The sequence below is a fragment of the Balaenoptera ricei genome, chromosome 17 (genome assembly GCF_028023285.1).
Source record: "Balaenoptera ricei isolate mBalRic1 chromosome 17, mBalRic1.hap2, whole genome shotgun sequence".
Lineage (NCBI taxonomy): Eukaryota > Metazoa > Chordata > Mammalia > Artiodactyla > Balaenopteridae > Balaenoptera > Balaenoptera ricei.
In genome coordinates, this window is record NC_082655.1 from 18390341 (window position 1) to 18416514 (window position 26174).

At 41.0% G+C, this 26174-nt stretch overlaps 1 protein-coding gene across 1 annotated transcript in view; it reads right to left on the reverse strand.

The window, feature by feature from the left end:
* LOC132352102 (uncharacterized) overlaps positions 1 to 26174 on the reverse strand; it is a 536476-nt gene that overhangs the window by 396175 nt on the left and 114127 nt on the right. The window contains exon 6 of the mRNA XM_059902414.1: positions 4874 to 4980. Within this exon, the coding sequence (XP_059758397.1) occupies positions 4874 to 4980 (107 nt within the window). The remainder of the gene's footprint in view (positions 1 to 4873; positions 4981 to 26174) is intronic.

Here is a 26174-nt window from a genome sequence, read left to right on the forward strand (position 1 = left end):
TTCATCCTCTTCTCCCCTTCAACCCATAATACATTGTTTCAAGATTGACTGAGTTTAGCCCCCTGCCTCAAACCTTACCTACCACTGGTAGTTTGGGAGAGCTGGAACTTTTTACCTTTTAATTGTATGTACCATCTTCCCAACTGGTCCCTCTGTTTCTACCTCTCCTTTCTCCTTGTTTAGGGATCTCTCATCTACATTTCCTGTAGAATAAACTCCAAACTCCTTAAATGATAGGTCAGGCCTGACACTCTCTTGACCTTCTTTTCCAAGTGCATCTAGCTCACTTCTCTTATCACAGTCTATACTTCTGCCAACCTGACATTATCACCATTCCTTTCATGATCCTTTGTACAAACTGCTCTTCCGTCCTCTTCCCAATCCTACCCCATCTGTCAATCTCTTACACATTCTTCAAAATACTGCTAAATGTAACTTCCTCTACAAAAGCTCTTTTTTCCCACCCCCAGCAGCCCAGGTGGTTGATTTCTACTCTGAGTTCCCACAGCACTTGATACATTGAATTGTGATATCTATTTTTCAACTCCTGCCATTCCTCAGGAGTAAAAGTTGTGTTATCTTTATCTTTGCAACCCCAGTGCTTGGCACTCTACCTGGCATATATAGCTGTTATGAGGATTAGAAATGGTATCTGAAGGAAAGTATATATAGCATGAATGAATGAATTATACAAATGTAAAAGTTGCAAAGGAGAATAAGAATCTGATTTGGAGAAAGAGCACTGCATTAATAATCCATACAACTGAGCGTTAATCCATCTATGCCGTTCACTAGCCATGTGGCTATAAAGGTGCAATTTTACTCCTCAGGACTCTTAAACCCAAGGATCTCTGACATCACTTCCTATTCTAACATACTATAGGGCTTGAAAGAGATCAACAAGCTAACCAATGACCCAAGTCTCTGTGTGTTGCAAGAGTTAATTCCCATGCTAATGAAGTTCTAGGGTACGAATCCCTTTCCTAACTGAGGCCAGGAGGAAAGAGCCACAGCATTTCTAAGCAACAGCTTTAAAGACATAAGAAAAAGAAATATTGGCTCAGAAGCAATATAAAAGGATACTCTCTGGATGTGGGACAAACCACATGAAGTAAGAGGAAATACTTTTTTTATGAGGAGATTTGAGCCAACCCCTCAAAACAAAACAAAACAAAATTCGGACAAAGTAAAAGTCCATTCCAATGCAAAGCAGTTTCATTTAGGGGAAGGCAAATGGTGCAAGTTTCTTGCCGAGTTGGACCCAGAAGCTCCACTCTCAAAATAGACAGGAATTTTAACTTTGCATTTGTGGTTTTGCTATTGTCAATGACGATATTTGTAATTAGCCTTTGTTGTCCTTTCTGGCCTGTGTTAGAACATTTTGTGGTTTCAAGAACAGGGACATACTGGTTCATATTTTGGAAAGGGGAAGGGATGGCACTGAAAGGACGCATAGAAGGAAGACTGATGAGGATCTTATCTGTGCTGTCAGCATTAGGGGGAGCAAGGAAGAGGGGAAGTCAAGTTTCATGGGAACCCAGGAAGAACCACCATGATGGCCTCACCAAGATCAGGATATACATAGATTTCACTTAGCAACATCTCTAGTAGTCAAGTAAATTGCTTGTATTTTCAGCAGCCCAAGTTTGCTAAACCATGCTCTATTAACCACTGTTAGCATGGCTCAATTATATCTTTTGCCCCTTTTTCTGTGTGACTTTCAACTTCTGCAAACTCATTACATTATGTCCTCATGCATCTAGGTCAGATATTTTCCAGGGAGGATCTGAACACTCCAGTGGTAACATCTTCTCTGATTAGCAAAGCATTTACACAATGCCACTAAGTAGGCTGCTGGCCAGCCTGCAGATTGCTCACACTTGAGTCTCTACCTTGATTCTATCAGCTTTGGCCAGAGTAAAATGGTCAAATGAATCAACATCAGTGTTTACAAAAGAAATCCCTGGGAATGATATTTTGGGTGATGCAGGTACTCTCAAATTTGGTCTGTCCAGGACACAATAACAAGGCCCACTTAGACAGTAGGGGATAGCTTTCCTTGTTTTAAATTGGAAGAAGCTGCCAGCAGCTCCAGATACCTCTGAACATATCTTCAGTGTTCAGCAGTCACTTGAATGACCCAGTTACTCAGGCCAACAGAAGGCCACTTTTCAATGAGTTTTCTGCATCAATCAGCTGTATTGATTAAACTTCTGTTACCAGTTGGCTGAGCTGTGCTGTAATAACAATGGACCCCAAAATCTTCGTGACTTATAAAGGGCGATTTCTCTCTCATGTGCGTCCATCATGGGCTGGCTCTGGTCCTGCTCCCTGTCATTGTCACTTTCTCTCCAGAAACCAAGTTGACAAAGCAGCCTCTATCTGGACTCCACATTCCAGTTTATCCAACACAGTCCTAGCTTATGTCTATGTCCCAGAGTAATTATTAATAGCATATCTTTTCACTCTCAAGAGTTCATCTTCTCACTTTCAAAAATGCCTGGTTTGGACAATAAATTATATGTCACTTTTCCTATCTGGGTTATTGATGATTTCCTGGCAAAGGAAAAAAGAGATGTTACAAAAACACAAGCTGGCTCTTAAAAGTTTCTGTTCAGAAATGAGGCAAGTCATTTCTGCCCACCTTTCATTGGCTAAAGCAAGGTCTCATATCCACTCCTGAATTCAGTAGGGTGAGAAAGTATAATTGCCCCCAAGGAGGGGCGGCAAGTATTTTGAATAAAATACAATCTTCCACAGTGAACAATGGCAAACATAAAAGAAAAAATAAAATGATATAAATGGTTTGCCTAAGGCATGTGTGTGGAAGAGATAAAAGGGTACAGTTAGAGTTACTACGATTGGGGGCTTCTATAATTTTATCAATTCCCTAGTCTTGCTCAATGCCCTCATTTTTTGAGAGGAAAAGAACTGAAGCCTGGGGAGGAGAAGTAACTTGCTCAAGGTCCTGGAAGTCTGTGGACCAGTACATAACCTGCTAATGTGTCAGTTAAGGAGTATGGTGAAAAGAAAGGAAGTTCTGGTGATAATATAAATCGTATATGTCTAAATATAAAGCAATCCCAAGCCACTGAATTTGCATAGCGTTAAGACAGATGTAAAATCAACATCGCACAAAACACAGCAAATGAGAGAGTGCCCAATAACATGAGAAACTTTGTAAGGACTGGAACATAATCCTTCCTCTTTTATGAGGGATGATTTTGGAGAAAGTTCTCCCCTTCTATTCAGACATTTATGGCATATGAGTCTCACTTCCTTCTTGTCACTAGCTGACAAGTCACTGACTACCTCCTTCTACTCCAGAGCCCAGCTGCCCAGAGATCAGTGGTTCTCAACCTCGGCTGTAACCCTCAACCCTGGTCCCCAACCCTCTTCCAAGATTCTGATTCAGTTATTGGGAGAAGAGGTGTTGAGGATTAGTACTATATAAAAGCTCCCAGGTTATTCTAATTTACATCCAAGATTGAGAATCACTAACATAGGATTTTTTATAATATTCCATGGACCAGGATAATAGACATAATTTTTGGTCTAGCAAACCACTCTGAAAATAAGGAGATTTACATACTATTTGTTATGGACTGAATGTTTGTGCCCCCCCAAAACTCATATATTGAAGCCCAAACTCCCAACATAATGGTATTTGCAGATGGGGCCTTTGGGTGGTAATTAGGGTTGCATGAGGTCATGAGGTGGGGCCTGCAAGATGGAATTAGTACCTAATTAGATAAGGTCATTAGGGTGAGGCATCCACGATGGGATTACTACCCTTATAAGAGACATCAGAAAGCTTGCTTTCTCTCCCTCTCCACACTCCCACAAAAAAAGAGGTCATATGAGCACAGAGACGGACGATGACCATCTACAAGCCAAGAGAAGAGGCCTCAGAATGAAACTACCTTGTTTGTACCTTGATCTTGGACTTCCCAGCCTCCAGAACTGTGAGAAATAAATATCTGTTATTTAAGCTACACAATCTATGGTACTTTGTTATGGCAGCCCAAGCTGACTAATATACACCAGTTCTCTTCAAAACTTCTCAAGTCCTATTTCTCACTGCTAGTACTTCCCAAATACACACACACACACATATGCACAAACACAAGCACTTAGTATGTTTTACTTGTTTGCCTATAATGTATTTTTTAACATAAAAGTAACATATAATTTATCACCCAAACCAGACATTTTTGAAAGTGAGAAGGTATACTATTTCATTGGTGTTTTTAGCTTGAAGATTCAGTGTCTCTCTAATGAGTATAAGGCTACAGGTTAGGAGACCTTTGGTCTAGAGTTGGTTCTGCTACTTAACTGGCTTGGACTGGCTGAGTCACTTCACCTCTCTGGATGTCACTCTCCCATCATAAAGGAGAGAAACAACACAGACGCTTTTGTAAGGTCCTCTCTTCCAGGGCAGGAGTCACACAGCCATCCATAAGGCAGAAGTTCTGATCCACTTTATAAAATTTATTGAGCTTTCCAAAAATGCCAACACCCAGGACTCTCCTCTTCTCCCCAAACTGATCATTGGTCCAGGGCAGATGAAACCATTCATTGTATTGGTGGTTTTTAAAAAAACTTCTAACGAGCAGCCAGGATTAAAACTATGAGCTATTTTACAAATTTTTACCACTGAGAATACAGACTCAGGTGAAGTCATTTGCTCAAGAGCACGTATCTTTCAAGTGGCAAAACCAGAACACAAACTCTGGTTGTCTAGCTGCAAAATTCCGCTCACTGCACGTGGTACAAGAACTCCTGACACATTATCAAGTGCCTGATGCTATTTCCAGAGCTTTGGCTGCTCACATTTGAAAACTTGCTTAGCTGACTGATCAGCCACACTCACCTATCAGCTGCTGCAGGTGTCAAGCACCAAAACTTTGGTTTCATTGTGAAGTTGGGATAGGGATATTTTTCCATCTGTGCCCAGTTGGATATACTGGTCTTCCATATCTGCGGTTCAAAGGAGAATAAGATGCACAGAGATTAATTGTGAATTATAAATAGGAATGTTTATAGATATAGAAACGCTCTGGCTTGCATTTCCACGTAGAAACTTTCTGGTACACTATATGGACATTTTGATTAATGTTACATTCTTGGCTAGTTCTTCAGTTACTGCAACACACAGATTTCCGTCTACATGTACTATTAACTGTCATCTGAGCTTCCCACTCAATAGAGCTGATAATTACACATTCTGGAAGCTGAGTGTCACAACCAATTAACTTGACAGGCTTCACTGATTCGGGTAGAAATGGAGGCTGTACAGATCTGTTTTGTAGTATCTCGGTAGATATAAAGAAGTGATTAAGTGCCAGGACTACAATAAAATAATACTGGCTTAAACCCAGGCACATGAGGAGTGAGTAGAACGATTTTGAGCTTTGGAGCCAAAGAGACCAAAGTTCAAATCCCAGTTCTGCCACTTCCTAGTTAAAAAGCCTCCAAAAAGTTACAGTCAGCCCTCCGTATCCGGGGCTGCAGAACCAGCAGATAAAGAGCGCCTTCCGTACTGTGTCGTTGCATATAAGGGACTTGAGCATCCTCGGATTTTGGTACCTGTGGAGGGTCCTGAAACCAATCCCCCGCCGGCCAAGGGATGAGTGTACTTAGCCCTACTTTATCTTAAACTATATACCTACCCAAAAATGCATTTTTAAAGGTGTGTGCTTCTTCCCCACCCCCAGCGACAGGGTGGGGCAGGTGGGCGGCCAGGCCTGCTGTCAGCACTCCACTGTCCCCGTCGCCGCCACCGCTATGGCGGCCGCCGCCGCCGCCGCAACCTCCGCGGGAGAAAGGGTCGCCTCGTGGGACAAAATACAGCAGCGCTCAGCCCTTCGCGCGCCATAGCCGGGGAGGTAGAAGGGGAGGAGGAAGAGCCCTGCTTCTTAAAGGAAATAAATATATTTCTGTTCAAACCACCAGCTTAAGAAATGGAACTGACCAGTACTCTTCTTTTGGGGGGGGGGGGGTGGTCAGTAGGCGTGGCTCGCAGGCTCTAGAGCGCAGGCTCAGTAGCTGTGGCGCACGGGCTTAGCTGCCCCGCGACACGTGGGATCTTCCCGGACCAGGGCACGTCCTGCCTTGGCCCATGGATTCAAACCCGTGTTCCCTGCATTGGCAGGCGGATTCTTAACCACTGTGCCACCACGGAAGCCTGTATGATCTAAAGGTTTAAATCATTGATTTAGGAGATAGATTGAGTGATGAAGGAATGATAACACTTCAGTCTCTGATTCTGAATTCAGACTTTATGTATTAACTATTCTGTACCATGCGACTGCACTTGAACTACCTGTGTGTAAAAGGACAGTTTATCATCCTCTATCAGAAGAGTCTGAAACATGAGATTTGAAAAGGTTTGACTCTAAGACTAGAAGAAAGTCCTCTTCTTTTTTTTTTTTATTTTTTAATTTAATTTTATTTATTTTTTTACACAGCAGGTTCTTATTAGTCATCAATTTTATACACATCAGTGTATACATCTGACCAGTACTCTTGAAGCTCCTAGAACTTGACCCATTCTCATATTCCCTTCCTCCTCGGTGGTAATTCAAAGCCTCTCAATCATTCCCTTCCTTTCCTCTATAGTTTCCCCACCCCTATATGTATCCCTAAATACACTTACAGTCGGCTTACCTGCTCTGAACTGTAGAATCATGTTATGTGTGCCTTACTGAACTTGTTCCACACTGTGTCTAGAATTAGTTCACATTGATGTATGTGGCTAGAGATCACTTCTTTTCACTGCTATCTAGCATTCCACCGATTGAATATAAAACAACATATGTAACCATTCTACTGGTGATGGCCATTTGAGATCCTTGTTCTTATGAACAATATTAAAAGAAGCACTTCTGTACAGCTTCTCCCAGTGTATCACTGTCAGTTGTTCTAGAGCAGGAGTTAGCAAACTACAGCCCAAGGGCCAAATCCAGGCTGCCATCAGTTTTTGTAAATAAAGCTTTATTAGAAAATAGTCACGTTCATTCATTTACATATTGTCTATGGTTGCTTCCCACCACTGTATCACAGGATCCCATTTGCTCTCCTGAACGGTGCCTCCTTCCCCCAGACCGCAACACAAAATCTCCGTATCCCTCCAAACAATCTAGTTTTTTTCCCTTTTTTGAAAAAAATCACCATCTTTATAGTCTCTTAAAGAACCAGCCTGAATTATTAGCAATTGCTTTTAAAAGATAATTCCCTTTTCTTGAAAGCAAGAACATTAAATTTCAAACACTCTGAAAGGTAAAGGGAAATCCTTGTGTTCATCTTGGGGGTAGTAATTTAGACATGACTGAGAGGAATGTTTATGCTGTTTAGAAATAAAACGGTTGTTCTTTTTACAGATTTCTACCTCCTGCTTCCTATACTTCATACTCATTCTCACTCAGAGGCAATCCTTTCTAGGAATAATTCCATTCTATCTCCCTGAAGCAACTTGGTCTAGAAACAATCAAGAGATGATTCCTTAGGAAACCAAATGTGTGGGCTAGTTTGGCCAAATGTGGGGCTAGCTACTACAAGAAGAATGCCAAGAATCTCTCACATCATGTGAGCTTCTGGAAGGAAATTCATTGCCTCCCATCTTTACAAGTGATTCCAATCCCATGCCTCAGCGCTTCACTGGGCAGTCCCAGAGGTAGCTTCATCTTGAAGCCTGTTATTTGCTTCTGGTAGAAATATGTTGCTCCGTAATAAGTAGTAAATGTGGTTTTTGGAAAATCCTTGGAACTTAATGCCATAGAGACTAGACCTTGGGAAATCTTATTTCCCTTGATAGCCAGCCTTCTCGGATAGGTTCAAAGCCTATTTTCTGCTTTGACATGTTTTAATTAAGCAAGTTACTTGACTACTCATTTCCATGGTTTTTCCAACAAGCATTTTAGAATAGGCAGCAACTAGGAGAAAGGCATAGTGCTGGTACAGATAAAGATGAATCTGAAATAGCCCTTCTCCGTAAGGACAGCACCACTTAACAATATTTGCAGAACTCGGTGCAAAATGAAAATGCAGGACCACTTGTTGGAAAATTCTTAAGATTTTCAAGATGGTGATAACATAGCATTCAACTAAGTGTGAGGTCCTTCTAAACACGGGGCACCGTGCAACTCATGTCCATGAAAGCCAGCCCTCATAATCTAGTGGATGACATAGACACAAGTTAGCTACCTGATAAAGCAACAAAGAACTCATGTTAAACATCTGCACAAGTAACAACTTATCGTACAGACATGTAATTCTAAAGGATAATCAGGGTAAGCAACTGACAATAGGAAGTAGTTAAACTGGACTTTAAATGAGTGAAGACATTTTTATAGGGAGAGAGGGTGACCAAATGCATTCTTGGCTAGGAAACAACACAAGAAAAAATTTGTGATATGAGAATGTTGGCTTTGATAGAGGAGAGGCAGGAAAGCTACAGTGGTTAGAATGCAGAGTGCTGTAGGTGATGTGGTGGTGATGAACCCAGAAAGGTCATTTAAGGTCAATTACTGGGGTGTCCTGGGAGCCTGAATTCCTTAAATTTGGACTTTATCTTGATTTGGATATACTAAACCCTCCAAGGTTTTTAAGTAGGAGAATTATATAATCAGTTCTAGGATTCCAGAGAGAAAAATAACTCCAGTTGTAATGTGGCAAATGGATCAGAGAAGAAAGGGACCAGAGACAGGGAAAACTATCAGGAAATAGTTAATAACGTCCAAGGGTGAGAAGTGGAGGCTCCAGGCTACAGATAGAAAGGAGACAGGTGGAAGACACTGCAGCGGCCTTCCTTCTTTGAAAATGAAAAAGAATTGCCAAGAGTGCACGTATTTCTTTTTTTTTAATTTTTTAAAACCACTTTATTGAGAGGTACGATTGACATGTAAAGATCTGTACGTATTTAACTTACACAACATGATGAGTTTGGGGATAAATATATACCCGTGAAAGCATTAAGGCCATAAACATGTCCATCACTTCCTAAAGTTCCCTCCTGCCCCTCTTTAGTAGCGCATGTGTCTTGTGTGTGTGTGTGTGTGCGCGCGCACCCGTGCGCTAAGAAAACTTAACATAATATTTACCCTCTTAGGAAATTGGGTGGATGGGTTATAAATATTCATGCAGCTCTCCTGGAGAACTCAATGCCAAGATTAGAAAGATTGTTCTTGTGCCTTGCCAAGCAATGAACAAGCACAGACCCCCACTAACAAGATCCACAGGGGAGCTGTCAGCAAGGTACAATCATGGCTGTCATGGTGGAGAACAGAAGGACCTACCCTGAGCTGCCCATGTTTGTTTCAGTCAAACTGCTGGGCTGCTGAGGTGTAGACGGGTCTGAAACACCTAATCCTTGCCAAGAGCTGGGCAAACTGGGTGAACTCACCCAGAAAATCTTTTTACATAATTTCCATAAAAGACTAAGGAAAGCATCAATTTTTAAATTGATAGATGGGTAGGAAGCAGAAAAAAAAAATTTTTAATGCCCTTGCAGGATCTGTTTAAATACCCAAAGCATCATTTGTCTAGGAGGAATTTTTTTTTTAATCGTAAAATTTTTGATACAAAAATATATGACAATTATTAAAACACTGGTTTCTGGCCATAATTCAAATCAATATAACTGCAGCATTGGAACAAAGTTGTATAGAAAGATTTTGGTTCAAATCATGATTCTGCAACTTACTATTAGTCTGATCTGAGACAAGTAATTTAGCTTCTCTGAGATTTTGTTTCCTTGAAAATGAACATAATTTTATTTGTTTTGCAAACTTCCCAAAATCATTATATGGGGCAGGAGATGAACAAGTACACAGCAAGCCTTGAGGGGCTCCAAAGTGCTCTAGAAATCAAAGGTCTTATTAGCAGTGCTACAGACCTTAGTGGTCTGTAATTTTTAATCCTACAGAATTAATTTACTTCCTCATAGCAAATATACTCCCAGAAAAATGTGGGTTAGAAACCACTTGAATTGTCATCCTTGTGTGTATGTGTTTTGTTGTTGTCAGTTTTTGCACAAACGTATAACAAATATTAGCAGACATCATAACAAGGAATAAATAGGGAAACCTGCCAGAGCCTTCAGTATGTAACCAAGAAAATATATTCCATGTATGCTGTCTTCTGAGCATATGGGAAATGTTAAAATAAGTGAACCCAACAAATACTTGTAAATCACATTTGTTTTTCTTGCTTCCCTGCCCCCAACAACAAAAGAAAACACTCATAAATCATCCATTTTATGTATAAGCACAGTGGTTACCTCCTACTAGGCTGCTTCTGATGGTGCAAACTGGCCACATTAAGTCCACCTGTTCTGGCATAAGGAATTCAGCTGGCTCTGGCTCAGATACGCCTTAGGTTCACTATGTGTATATGTGTCCCTCTCCCACTAGAAAGAAAAGACCTTCAGGGCAGGGACTGACTTCTTCTTTGTTGTATCTTCAGCATCTAGTTCAGCGCCTGACACACAGTAGGTGCTCATTCAATGATGAAGGAATGAATGAGAATTTAAGAGTTCTCGTAACAGGATGCACAGCCAGTTTTCTTCTCCATATGATTATCCAATTTTCAAGGGTAGATTTTTTCCTCTGATGTGGGTATTTTTCCAAAGACCACACACACTAAGGCATCCTTTTGCATTTTTTAATAACCCAATTTCACCTAATGTACAGTTTTTGCAATGAGTATGAAATGAGTTTACACATGTAGGGAGTTTAGCATTTACATGATACATACTCAATGAGCTAAATATTACATTATTTATCTACAAGAGGCAGAAGAGTGACTCTGAAGCCAGATTACCTAGAATCATATCCCAATTCTTCCATCATTGCTATGTGACCCACATGTAACTTAACTGCTCAATGCCTTATTACTTTAGCTCTGTAATAGGAAAACAATACAGCTCACTTTACAGCATTGCTGTGAGGCTCACATGAGATGCTATGTTTGAAGATAGTGCAAGAAAATGGAACACATGCATGGTGGTGGGAACACAGTAAATACTCAATAAATACTAGAAGATAAAGAAAGCCAAAGAAACATTTGTTAATCACCTGCTTTATACCAGAAACTCAGCTAGCTGCTGTGGAGGAGAGACAAGACCCAATCCCAACCCTCATAGAATTTAGATTCTAGGCAGAAAGGATCTCAATCTGGGTAACAATGATAACAGGGATAGTTACACTTTCCCTCCATTGTTCCTTCAGAGCTCTGGACCAGCACACAATTGAGAGAAAAAGAATTTTTACAGCAGCCATGTAAATGGACAGTTAAATGGCTTCTAACACTTCAGCTCTTGGATGTAATTTGGATATAAATAATAATAGTAATAATAATAACCTGACCATGCTGAAAATTCTATATTTGATCTCATTTAATCCTTACAACAAAATTGCAAAATAAGTATAGTTACCTTCTATTTACAGATTGAAGTTCAGAAAAGATAAATAATTGCCCAAGGTCACATATCAAGTGTATCCCATAACTGCACTAACCATGCCTGGATACTTTCCCTGGCCTTTTGCTGGAACTTGGCAGCTAAGCCAATAAGCTCAGCAGGAGTATATGCTCTCATCATGAACACTTCCTGAATTAGGGACTGCCCTGCTGGCTGGCATGGTTGTTGGCGTGCTTTTGCTTTCCTTTGTGTTAGAAATCAGATGGCATGGGGCCAGCACAGCATCTTCCTCTTTGTTCTCCTCACTTTCCCAGGAATTCCACCTCCTGGCATCCCAATCAGGCTGTGTCACAAGGGCTCAGACCTTAATCCGAGCAGCTTTCGTCCTCCTAGCTTTGCAAAATGGCACGCTGAGGTCTCTGACTTATCAGCCTGTTCTCCCACCTTGTCTGCCAGCCCAAAGCTAGCAGAGCACTGGACACTGCAGGCCCTTCTCCTACCTCAGCTTTTCTTCCAACTTTCTCACAAGATCTTCAGCCTCTAGTTGGGCATCAGTGGCCACAGAACTGCCCACAGTGGAGGTCAGCCCACCGCCCAGCCAGGCCTTTCCCTTCTTTGCCTTCCTGCAAAGAACTTCTTGAAGTTCCTCAAACAAGCACATCAAACCAGCCAACATTTTTGGGACATCCCAATACCTGCTCAGTGGTCCACAAACATCTAACATACTGGCCACCCCTCCCCACATAGAGGTTGATGGCCAACTCGGGATTTCCCCTGTGGGTGCATCTATCCCAAGACCCATTTCTTGCCTCCTGGCTGAAGGAATTCAATTGCTGGTTCACAACCTCGGGAGCTTCCTGGGTAAAATCTGAAAGTGACCCCATATACGGAGGGCAAAGGGAGACCAAAGAAAGAGACAGAGCCCTCCAGATTGGTAGGTGGCAGGTGTAATAATCAAGGGAACCTACATACAAGGCTCGTCTTGGGTGGCTACAATATGTGTAGATCTCAGCACCTGCCTTCCAAAACCTTAAAAGTTTATATAGAGGCCTTAACCAGTTTCAGTCACATATACCAGGCAGATAGTCCCGATACCTAAACTCTCTCAAGGCTCAGTCCTTGAAATGGCTCCAGTTATGGGAACTATGGGTGGAATGTATATTCCAAGGACAGAGAAGGTGGTGAGGAGCTTCTGATTGCCCGGGTCCAGCTCTCTGGTCAACCAGCAGTCACATCCTCTTGATAACCTCCTCCAACTTTAAGTGTAACCAAGTTACATATCAAGTGTAACTGCTCTAACAAATAAACTCGAAATTGTGTAATGTCACAAACACAAGAGAAGTTTCATGCTTGCTTACATAATAATACTGAGTAGACGAACAGGAAGGCAGAGACACAGGTTGCCAGAAGCTCTGTCAACATGTATATTCTAATAAAACAGGGAGGAGAAAGAGGATTTAGAAGGGTACATGGGAGATTTAGTGAGCCAGACCTGAAAGTGGTGCACATCCCTTCTGCTAATTGTCCATAGTCTAGAATTTAGACACGTGGTCACTCTTAAGTCCAGGGAGAAATGGGGAACGTAGACCCGGGCTGGGAAGCCACCTCCTGCACATAATCCTGTCCTATGGAACGGAAGCACAAATGTTTGTGTCTTCAGTCTTCTCTAGACAAAAAGTAAGTACCAAAGGCATGATTCCAATCCAGGTCTGTCCGTCTCCAGAGTCCATGCTTCTAAACACTGGTAATCACAAAGCCAGCCAAGAGCTCAGTATTGCCCCTATGCTGTCCATGTTTCAAATCACTTCATCCTCAAAACAACTCTGTGAAGTGAGTCCTATTATTTTTTTTTAACATCTTTATTGGAGTATAATTGCTTTACAATGGTGTGTTAGTCTCTGCTTTATAACAAAGTGAATCAGTTTTACATATACATATGTTCCCATATCTCTTCCCTCTTGCGTCTCCCTCCCTCCCACCCTCCCTATCCCACCCCTCTGGGTGGTCATAAAGCACCGAGCTGATCTCCCTGTGCTATGCGGCTGCTTCCCACTAGCTATCTATTTTACATTTGGTAGTGTATATATGTCCGTGCCACTCTCTCACCCTGTCACATCTTACCCCTCCCCCTCCCCATATCCTCAAGTCCATTCTCTAGTAGAGTCCTATTATTTGATAGACAAAACATGACCCAGAAGGATCAAACAGCTTGTTCTGTGTGACCTTGGGCAAGTCACTGAACTTCTCCACTGCTCAACATTCTTATCTTTAAATGGGCTTTATAATAATCCCACTTTAGAGTGTGTGTTTGATCAGAACCTGCTCACCTCATTCCCTGATCCTGACGACTTCCCAGGACCCTTCCAACTCTGCGTGCAACCCTAAAGCCAAGTTCTGAGATCAGCCTCAAAGGATGTCTTCTACCAGTTATCCCAGGAGCAGAATTGAGCTGTCCCCCAGGATGCCAGCCTTTGCTGGCAAGACAACCTATGGGCTGTTATTTTGGCCTGTATGATGCTGTCTCTAGATTATCTCACTTTCTAGATAATCCTTGCTGTGGGTTATCCAGGAATTCCACAATAAAACACCCTACGGAGAGAAAAAGGTTTTGGCTTTTGACCCAAAGATTTAATGTCCTTGCAGCTTTTGGAACACAACATTTCTCCCTAAAAGTTTACCATCAAATGGTGACATCTGTCAAGAATAAAAAGCTATAATTCTATTCATATACTACTTTGAAGTTGAAAACTAAAATTACATTTACTGGACATAGATTTAAAAACCCCTATTTTCAAAGTAACCACAGACCAATTTTTTACAGTGGAGCCTCATATCAGAGTAAATTTCACAGTGGTTGCTACTTCTGAAAGGATTTCATGGCATTGTGCTTACAAGCCCAGGCATTGGAGCCAAGTTGCATATGCTTAAATTCCAGTTCTGTCACTCCTGCTAGCTGTGCAACAAGGACAAAGGGATTTACTTTCTCTAAGCCAGTATTTCCCCATCTGTAGAATGGGGACAAATCCAGTGCCTGTTTTAGAGTGTTGCTGTGGAGATTAAAGGACTGAGGGTAACTGATGTGATCACTCAGCATAATGCTTGGTAAGCACTCACTGGATTGTGTAAGGTAAGAAGGCATTTTATTTTCCCATTTATTTTCTTAGATTTAGGGCCTGCATAATGGATCAGACAGAAACTTCCTCTTTCTAATATCTTGAGCCCATCAATCACTACAGTATGATGATCAATCTGTGGGTAGAATCTGCCTCTCATCCTAGCACGAGGGTGGCCCATGGCTCCAGAAAGTATATCCCCCCAAATAGGTCTATCCTGTTCACCCAGCATGTGATTAGTGCGATGCTAATTTGTACCTCCAAAACTAAAAGAGGGAAAAAGGCTTTATAGTACAGTTGTTAAAAGCTTAGTTTCGGAGCCAGATAGACAAATATTAAGAATCCCACATTCTGTGTGGCCTTGGGCAAGTCGCTGAACTTCTCCACTGCTCAGCATTCTTATCTTTAAATGAGCTTTATAACAATACCACTTTTATAGGCTTACTATGAGGATTAAATCTGATGTGACAGACACTGTGCTAAACATTTTATAAACATAATAAGTCTTCGGTGAGTACAGAAATCCTTTAAGCCTTGTAACGGATTCTCATTTTTTCTTCAAATAAAGACATGGTCAATGTAAACGTAAAATGATGCAATCACTGTGGAAAACAGCTTGGCAGTTCCTCAAAAAGTTAACTATAGGATTGCTACGTGATCCAGAAACTCTACTGCTAGGTAAATACTCCCCCCAAAATGAAAACATATGTCCACACCAAAACATGTACACAAATGTTTGTAGGACCTTGAGTCATAATATCCAAAATGTGAAAACAACCCAAATGTCCATCAACTGATGAATGAATAAACACTATCAACTACTATTCAGCAATAAAAAGAAATGAAGTACTAATACATTCTATAACATGGATGGACCTCAAAAACTATATGCTAAGTGAAAGAAACCAGACACAAAAGACCACATATTGTATGATTCCATTTTCTTTTAACTGAAGAATAGTTGATTTACAATGTCATGTTAGTTTCAGGTGTACAGCACAGTGATTCAGTTATATATATAAAGGTTTTATATATATTCTTTTTCATATTATTTTCCCTTATAGCTTATTACAAAATATAGAATATAGTTCCCTGTGCTATACAGTAGGTCCTTGTTGGTTATCTATTTTATATGTGGCAGTATGTATATGTATCATTCCATTTGTATGGAATACCCAGAATAGGCAAGTCTACAGAGATTGGAAGTATCTATAGATTAGTGGTTGCCAAGAACTAGTGGCGGGGAGATGAGGAGTAAACTGGTGCGAGGTTTCTTTTGGACGTAATGAAAATATTCTAAAATTCTATTGTGATGATGGCTGCGTAACTCTGTAAGCACACTAAAAACCATTGAATTATACACTTAAAACAGGTGAATTGTATGGTATGTAAATTACATCTCAATAAAGCTGTCTACAAAGAATATATAGGCACACTACGGAGATATTTCAAGTTTGGTTCCAGACCACCACAATAAAGCGAATATTACAATAAAGCAAGTCACATGAATTTTTTGGTTTCCCAGTGCATATAAAAGTTACGTTTCCACTATAGTAGTCTGTTAAGTGTGCAATAGCATTGTGTCTAAAAAAAAATGTATGCACCTTAATTAAAAACAATTTATTGCTAAAGAATGTTAACCATCATCTGACAACTCAGGGTTGCCACAAACACTTAATTTGTAAAAAAACGCAATATCTGTGAAACACAATAAAACGAGGTATGTGTGTATTGAATGGTAACTACATCTACTGTAGGTTCCTGGCTGGGATGTCCAATATATCGGTTTGTGTGTTATAAACATTCAAAATGTAGCTATTGAATGAAGAGCAAAATAGAGAAGCCTAACTTTTCCCGTGAAATGTCCTGCCATTGCCAAAGAGTCTTCCTTCCCCTCCTAGTCAGAAATCAAGTTGAATCAAGTGCCAAAGCCAACCTAAAGAAGTTGAAAGTGGGGACATTTTTCTTGCAGTAGGTATTGGTGTAGGAACTAGACCCCTTGCTGGCTGGCTCTTTGGTCTAAATAAGCAATAATCTCTCACCTACAAATACACACACTCTCTTCCATACACAACCAAACAGTCTGAAGATCAGAACGTTGTTTTAACAAAGTGACCAGACTAAAAGATTTTAATGACTTATTCAGTCACACCGTTGTTTGAATGAACTTTTCCTCTGTGTTTATGGGTTGTTTGAGAAAAGAAACATAACATAACGTATTCATTCATTTAGTTAATATTTTTAGATCACCTACTCAGTGCCAAGAACTAGTCCAAGTGTTGCATATACTCAAATTATTGATCTACTTGGCCAACATCAAACAGAAGCATTTTATCTCCTCAAGATGACTCTCGTGTGCTCCTGGAGATCAAATAGGAATGCAAATTTAATTAAATTAAGGTCTGGTCAGCTATCCAGAAAAAGTAAAAAGCATACTCTAGTTGCTTAAGATTTTTAAGCAAAGAATGATGACACTTGACCGTCCACTGAGAAACCATTTCTTATTACTCTGGTCCTAAGTCTTCTGTACACACTAAAGTATTTATCCAAAGAGAATGTTGAAAGGAATTTATTCTCCAATGAATAACCTGATTCTCCAAACACGAATTTCACTACAGTTTCCAACACAAGAAAGAGGGAGAAATGGCACAGAAGGCGAGAGCAAGACACACTGAGGCCCCAAACTTGAGTCCTCCAGTCTCCCCTGTGCTCGAAGCTTTACCTTGGCTGTTCCCCTCAGCTTTCAACTGGCTTCAATTACCTCTAGATTTAGCTTCAACAAACAACCAAGTATTGAAAACTCAATTTTCCATTCTTCAAAGTGCATTACCAGAAAAAGTGAAATGCAAGGCAACAAAGAGCATTTAATCATTAGGATCTTGCCCCTTGCTGTGGTGAAACCACACGGCTTGGCCCACTTCCAAGGCTAGAATTAATGAATGAGCAGGATTCTCAGGGAAAGCCTTTAACTACAGTCTGCTTAGCCCACAGAGCCTGCCCCTTTATTGCTCTTGGCATGTCTGCCTCTGTTTCTAATGGATCACCTTCCCGGGGGAATACGCACAAGGGGAAAGGTGCAGCCTTATGAATTCCTGTTTCCATTTCTTTTCTTCTCTTTAGAAACAGACTTAAGGAGATTTAACTATGCTGAAGCAGAAAAGTCTTGAGTCTTAAGACTAAGACAGCAATCAACTGTGTTCCCTCTCTGCCATTTCTCAGATGTAGGGAATTTGACACTTGCTTGCAGCCATGGTCCTAGGCTACAGTATCCCAGTACCCAACCTTCCTTCAGCTTGGACCTCATGGGCCTCACAGCACCAGCATCACAGATCCCTCTACCTATATTCTACCTTCTTGAAGAGGCAGTGTGTTGTTGAGTCAGGGTCAAGGGCAATGCTGGCTACATCCTAGGGCTGGAACTTCCTTAGATAAGCTAGGTTAAGAGCTTTTTGGCTTCTATTCTAGGTCTCCTCTCCTGATTGCTTCTCTCTGTTGGGCCAGCCTAAAGCTAGAGCAGGAAAACAGGCCTGAGGCTGCTTTGTGACATTTATTGTATGTAGGCTACCCAATAATTATATCCTTCTTCTTATACGAATGTCACCCCAGTAGCCTTTTAAGGAGTTCCCTCTACCCTCTCTAGACACAGACTGGCAACTGGCAACGAATCACCCTGCCCATCTCTAACCAATGGGTGAGCACATGACATAAGCTGGGGCCACATACCTTCCCTCCCCCAAATTTTACTCTTCAGCAGGATGATTTAAAAAACTGAACACAGATTTCTTTCTTGAGGAAGAGGACTGTTTAGGGGAAGACACATTATCAGTTCCTGTTCTAAAGAGTCCACTTATCCACCTTCTACTGGCCCCAGCACACACAGACGCATGCTGTTGTCCTGTTCATCAGCCTCCCTTCTGTTCCATGAGTAACTCCACATCCTTCCAATAAATTCCGTCTTTGCATCAGTTAACCAGAGTCAGTTTCTGATACTTGAAACCAAGCAGCTGCATAATAGGTTTAATAAAGCCAGCTCAAGGATATAACTGGTCTCTAAAGATGGTCTATGCTTCCAATCTTCAAGGAAATCTTTGTATATGTACATTATACTTGTGTGGCACTTCCCAGCCTTTAAAGTACTCTCTCTCTCTCCACACACACACACACACACACACACACACACACACACACAATCATGTGCATATATATAAGTACACATTCATATATACACGTGCGTGTGCGTGTGTGTGTGTGTGTGTGTGTGTGGAGAGGGATAGAGAAAGAGAGAATCGTTCTCAACTGAGACTAAAATAAAACAAACAGCTCTCCAACTCTGTGACATAAATAGCTATTGAACACAGAAAAAAGTGAAATGAGGTGCTTAGAAAAAGAATGGCATTGTAAAAGTCCTCAGATTTTCTGGCTCCAGCCCAGAATGCTTTTAAGTAAACAACACAAAAAAGCATAAAACCAAATGCTTTAACACTTACTAATGAAGTATTATAGACCCCTTATCTCATTGAATCCTCTTCATAGCCATCTGGGATACTATTAGGCTTATTTAACACTATGAAGTAAATGAGAATTTCAAGTAAATTGTCTTGTGTCTCAGCTAACAAATTAGAAAAGCAAGATGATGCAAGACCAGATCGTTTGGAATGCCAAGTCTATGTTCTTTACCCCACATCATATCCATCCTCTACAATGGGGGAAGAAACATACCCTTAATGGACTTAAATCAGAAAACACTTTTAATAAATGTTACTTGATAATAAACGGTTTAACTATGGGAGGGAGGGGTAAATTTCTGCCACTGAACATATATCAACATAAATTCAAGGTAGATTAAAGAGTTCAATGTTTAAAAATGAAGCAATAAACCAAGTAGAATAAAATATAGGCAAGATTTTTCTGATCTCAGGGTGGGGAAAGCCTTTCTAAGCTAAACAAAGGAAGCATCTTAAAGGACATTATTGATATATTTGACTGCATACCAATTAAAAACATCTGTAGCACAAAAAGTACTATGAATTGAATCTAAAGACAAACAGGAAAAATATTTCCAAAATACATTATGCAAGATAAATAGTCTTAGTATATACATATTTCTTCTAAAATAAAAATTAATTAATCAACACTTCAATATAAAAATATACTCAACAGTCGTACAGTCAAATCACAGAAGTAATAGATAGGGGAAGAATACATCTAATTTAAACATACAGGTTCTCTAATAATAAAAGAAATACAAATTAAATAAACTATGAGTTTCTATTTTCACACACCACATTGACAAAAGTTTTTTAGTTGTATCAATACTATTACAACACTGAATGCACTGAGTAATTCTGTAGCAAACACTTTAATAATATGTAACAAACACCTTAAACAATGTCATTATAACTTGTCTCAGTGGGGAAGTGTTTTAAAAATACATTACATTTGTATGATAAAACACAAGGCAGTTATTAGGTGATAGGATGATTTTCATCTTCTTTGTTTATACATGTCTATATTTTCCAGATTTTTACAGTGAGTATCTACAGGACAATGTGTGTGTATGTACATGCATATAAACACATATATTGCTATACATACACACATGTATATATATATATATATATATACCTACACATAAATGATTTTTTTAATTTTGCACATTTAAGTTTGTATGTATTCGTGTGTGTGTTTATTGAGAATTTTAAACTCAATGGGGCATAAATAAGAAATCATTTCATTCTTATCTTATTTTGTCAAATCTCCCTTTTCCCTCCCATGCTGATACCCTAGGCAGAGTCCATAATTTCTGGATTCTTTCAGTGATTTGGAAACTCAGTCTTTTCATTTTAAAACAGAATTTGTTCTCTGCTTTGCGGCTCTCTCCTGCTCCAACTCCAGGCACTACCCCAGCTTAGAGGCCCTCAGATGGAGAGGGGGCCATGGTCTGCACTTGCTCTTTCTAGGCTGAGGTGGGGAAGGACATGGTGCTCCTGAGATACCCCCTGCTCTCCTTCTTATGGACCCAGCTTTTCCTCTCTGAGGGGCAAGGAGCCCAGGAGGCTCCCCTGGTGGACCCCTCAGAGCCCTCTTCACATGGCTCCCTGGTTTGCAAGATCCGCCTGTACACCCACTTCTTCTGCACCCTTTCTCCTCTCTGCCACTCTGATGTTCCCAGAGCCTTTTGTTTCTGAGGCTTCTATCCGAGCAACTAAGCCATTCAGGATTGAGGTCTCTGGGGCTTACCCGTCATGGGGAGCGGAGAAAGACTTAGAATACAGAGAAGGCAACTAAATGCCTCTGGACACATCAATTTCTCTTCATTCCTGTCCCCATGAGCTCTCACCCTCCAGCTCCCTGCCTCCCACTCCCCTCCAACTCATTCTCCACCCTGCAGCCCAAGGACTCCTTCTAAAACCCACACCCAATTGCTTAAAAACCTTTCAGTGATTTCCCGCACCCTGAGGGTAAGCTCCAAAGCTACTCACGGGGCTGTGAAATGGCATCTGGTCTCTCCTTAGTGTCTACCTTCATTTGCTCCTCCACTTCCTCTCCCATCTTAGCTGCACTGAATGTTCACCCATCTCCAACGAGCCGCACTCTCCCCATTAGGTCTCCACACACGTGTTCCCTTTTTCCAACGTACTCTTGCCATGCCCAGTCCTATCACATCTGCCTCCCCCTTCACCTAATCAGTGTCTGCCCATTCTTCAGATTGCAGTCTAATCTATTACAATCCCTCAGGGAGATCCCCCTCCTGAGACAAGGCAAGGTCCCCATGGACCCTTTCAATCACCTGTCATACACTCATTATACTATTTTGCGATCACTGATTTAATTTCTGTGCCCCCTCATAGGCCATGGTTCCGCTGAGAGTTAGAATTGCATCTGCCATTTTTACAGGGGTTTATATCCTCAAGACCTAGCACCTAGTCACTTAACCCAGAATAATAAATACATAATGAGGATTTAACTATAAACGAATTCCTGAACTTGGATTGAAGGCTGCTTAAGGGTATCTGGCATGGTTCTCTGCAGGACACAAGCTGAATAATCAAGAAGAATTGAATAAAAGGTGTATTTTTTTCCAAACTGTGGGCACAGCCTAAGGAAAGCAGCAAGGGTGGAAGAGCATCCTAAGACATGTACCTAAGGAAGTACTTACCACCCCAAGGCACAAAGGGGAACAGGAGGGAGCCTCGGTCAGGATCTACTCAGAGATAGCGCTGCACAGAGAAGGACCTGAGCAGAAGCAAAGCTGATATGAAGCTGCAATTCAGCAGGGAGTCAGGGAAGGAATACCCGAACTTCTCCCTCCTCTCCACCCCCATCTCCTCTTGGTGTTTTCCATTGCCTGAACAAATCCAAAGCCACAGGACAAGGAAGTACAGTGATGTGGTCCATCTAAACCAGGTTTCCAGGGTGCAGAGCAGGGTGGAGAAGAAGGGAGGGTAGATTTGGAGTGGTACCAGCACCAGCAGAGGTTTGCCTAGCTCTACATTTCTTTGCATCCCCCTCAGTGCCCGGCACAGAAACGGTGGGCCATAAACACCCATGAAAATGGATCCACTAAATTGAATTGAATGAAACAGAATGGAATTGAACTGCTTTGAACTGAATGGAGCGAACCAGACTGCTAAGTAGTTTCCAAGTCAAGAGTTGTCTTATCTTTAAGGTATAATCATGGATCTTGCACCCCTGAATTCCAGTACGGTCTCTCTAAGCCTCCTGGTTTAGCAGAGTTTGGAATGCACAACATCCCGTGTTCCGAGCAATTCCAGTGAATCCTGCAGTTCACTGTTACGTGACATTTTATGTAACTTCATATGTTATCTTTAATTCCTGGGTCTCCCTCCCCACTAAGTTTATAAGGCATGGTAAATTGGGCAAAGAAATATTGTTTGTCTTTGGGGTTTCAAACCCTAAGAGGTAGTAAGCTGTTAGAGGTTTATATACATGCATTTAAAAAAAAAAAAAAAAGGAAAGTGCTACTTTTACGTGGGATTTCCAACATTTTGCAGCAGCGTCTGTACGAGCCTCCAGGTGCTGGTATTGGCTTGCACAGAGCAGCACCTTGTGAACAGGAAGCTGGTAATTTACCTGGTGCAGCGTCTGGGAGCACAGAGCCATCTGAACAGCAGCTGATGCTGGGGCAGGTGGTGTGCCCAAGGCATTACTGGCATCCCATTAGGAGAGCAGTTAGAGTCCTGGAGTTAGAAGGGTCACACGGGCTGAGTCAGGCTGACTCTAAAATAACCTGTCCAAAAATCAGTCATTTTAGTGGAAAAAATTGCCAAACTCTTAAAGTAACAATCAGATGATTAGATAGTCCCCTGTTTACCCAATCATGTTATTGATATTTTACCATAGGCCCAATCTTTTAAAAAGACAATTTAAACCCAGTAATTAAACTTGAACACAATGAGGTACTTCCCTGGTGGCACAGTGACTAAGAATCTGCCTGCCAATGCAGGGGACACGGGTTCGATCCCTCGTCCGGGAAGATCCCACGTGCCGTGGAGCAACTCAGCCCGTGAGCCACAACTACTGAGCCTGCACTCCTAGAGCCTGTGCTCCACAACAAGAGAAGCCACCGCAATGAGAAGCCCACGCACCCCAACGAAGAGTAGCCCCCACTCACCACAACTTGAGAAAACCTGTGCACAGCAACGAAGACCCAACGCAGCCATAAATTAATTAATTAATTAATTAAAAAAAAAAAAAGAAAACTTGAACACAATGCAAGTCCGAAGTGTCTAGTTGGCCTAGAGGGTCTTTTATGACTCCAGTAGGGGAACAGAACCCAACCTAGCTGCTATAGGAAAATTACTCCTTGCCAGATTTTTGGTATAATAATGAAAATCATAATAATTTCACCCACAGTTAAAACAGTCGGTGTAATTAAATCATGGTATAATGGGATTATACGGCTATACAGAGGCTGAAAAATCACTGATCTTGATGTCAAGATCTGACAGAACACAAGAAAGAAACCCACAAAAACCTCACAAAAGTAGTGTTTATACAGTCAACTATAAAATAGCACAGTGATGTGATCAGATGTGTAATATGGAAACTCAAAAAAAAAGTTACATCATTCATTAAAACCTACCTAGTCTGTTCATTCCAACAGAGAAGTCATTTTGAATTAGGTTCAAATAGCATAAAGGGAGGTGGAGATTTGAAAATGATAAGGACACACTTTAAGCCAAAAGATTTTATGTCACTTTGCTGTGCAGCAGTGATTGGCACAACGTTGTAAATCAACTCTACTTAAATAAAAAAAATTTTTCTAAATAGCTATCCACTAATGATGAAAAATCTGAAAGACAAATTAAGGAAACACTCCAATTTACCGTGGCAACAAAAAGAATAAAATACCTAGGAATATACCTACCTAGGGAGACAAAAGACCTGTATGCAGAAAACTATAAGACACTGATGAAAGAAATTAAAGATGATACCAACAGATGGAGAGATATACCATGTTCTTGGATTGGAAGAATCAACATTGTGAAAATGACTATACTACCCAAAGCAATCTACAGATTCAATGCAATCCCTATCAAATTACCAGTGGCATTTTTTACAGAACTAGAACAAAAAATCTTAACATTTGTATGGAGACACAAAAGACCCTGAATAGCCAAAGCAGTCTTGAGGGAAAATAACAGAGCGGGAGGAATCAGACTCCCTGACTTCAAACTATACTACAAAGCTACAGTAATCAAGACAATATGGTACTGGCACAAAAACAGAAACATAGATCAATGGAACAAGATAGAAAGCCCAGAGATAAACCCACGCACCTATGGTCAACTAATCTATGACAAAGGAGGCAAGGATATACAGTGGAGAAAAGACAGTCTCTTCAATAAGTGGTGCTGGGAAAACTGGACAGCTACATGTAAAAGAATGAAATTAGAACACTCCCTAACACCATACACAAAAATAAACTCAAAATGGATTAGAGACCTAAATGTAAGACCGGACACTATAAAACTCTTAGAGGAAAACATAGGAAGAACACTCTTTGACATAAATCACAGCAAGATCTTTTTTGATCCACCTCCCTGAGTAATGGAAATAAAACCAAAAATAAACAAATGGGACCTAATGAAACTTCAAAGCTTTTGCATGGCAAAGGAAACCATAAAGAAGACGAAAAGACAACCCTCAGAATGGGAGAAAAGATTTGCAAATGAATCAACGGACAAAGGATTAATCTCCAAAATATATAAACAGCTCATGCAGCTCAATATTAAAGAAACAAACAACCCAATCCAAAAATGGGCAGAAGACCTAAATAGACATTTCTCCAAAGAAGACATACAGATGGCCACGAAGCACATGAAAAGATGCTCAACATCACTAATCATGAGAGAAATGCAAATCAAAACTACAATGAGGTATCACCTCACGCCAGTTAGCATGGGCATCATCAGAAAATCTACAAACAACAAATGCTGGAGAGGGTGTGGAGAAAAGAGAACCCTCTTGCATTGTTGGTGGGAATGTGGATTGATACAGCCACTACGGAGAACAGTATGGAGATTACTTAAAAACTAAAAATAGAATTACCATATGATCCAGCAACCCACTACTGGGCATATACCCAGAGAAAACCATAATTCAAAAAGACATATGCAGGGCTTCCCCGGTGGCGCAGTGGTTGAGAGTTCACCTGCCAATGCAGGGGACACGGGTCCAGGAGGATCCCACATGCCACGGAGCAGCTGGGCTCGTGTGCCACAACTGCTGAGCCTGTGCTCTAGAGCCCGTGAGCCACAACTACTGAGCCCACGTGCCGCAACTACTGAAGCACGCATGCCTGGAGCCCGTGCTCCACAATGAGAGAAGCCACTGCAATGAGAGGCCCGCACACCGCAATGAGGAGTGGCCCCCGCTCGCTGCAACTGGAGGAAGCCCGCGCACAGCAACGAAGACCCAACGCAGCCAAAAATAAATAAATAAAATAAATAAATTTAAAAAAAAATAAAATAAAATAAGACACATGCACCCCAATGTTCATTGCAGCACTATTTACAATAGCCAGGTCATGGAAGCAACCTAAATGCCCATTGACAGACGAATGGATAAAGAAGTTGTGGTACATATATACGATGGAATATTACTCAGCCATAAAAAGGAACAAAATTGGGTCATTTGTTGAGACATGGATGGATCTAGAGACTGTCATACAGAGTGAAGTTAAGTCAGAAAGAGAAAAACAAATATCGTATATTAACGCATGTATGTGGAACCTAGAAAAATGGTACAGATGAACCGGTTTGCAGGGCAGAAGTTGAGACACAGATGTAGAGAACAAACGTATGGACACCAAGGGGGGAAAGCCTCGGGGGGGTGGGGATGGTGGTGTGATGAATTGGGCGATTGGGATTGACATGTATACACTGATGTGTATAAAATTGATGACTAGTAAGAACCTGCTGTATAAAAAAACAAATAAAATTTTAAAAGAAAAAAAAATAGCTATCAAAAATCACTGACCACCCTGGGAAGTCCTGAAACATCTTGAAACCGAGAGAACAAAGGGAAGATGGAAGAAGCAATTATTAACCTGCTGAAAAGTCCAGAGACAGGGACTGGACCCCAGAGAACAAAGAACAAGATGGATGAACCCACTT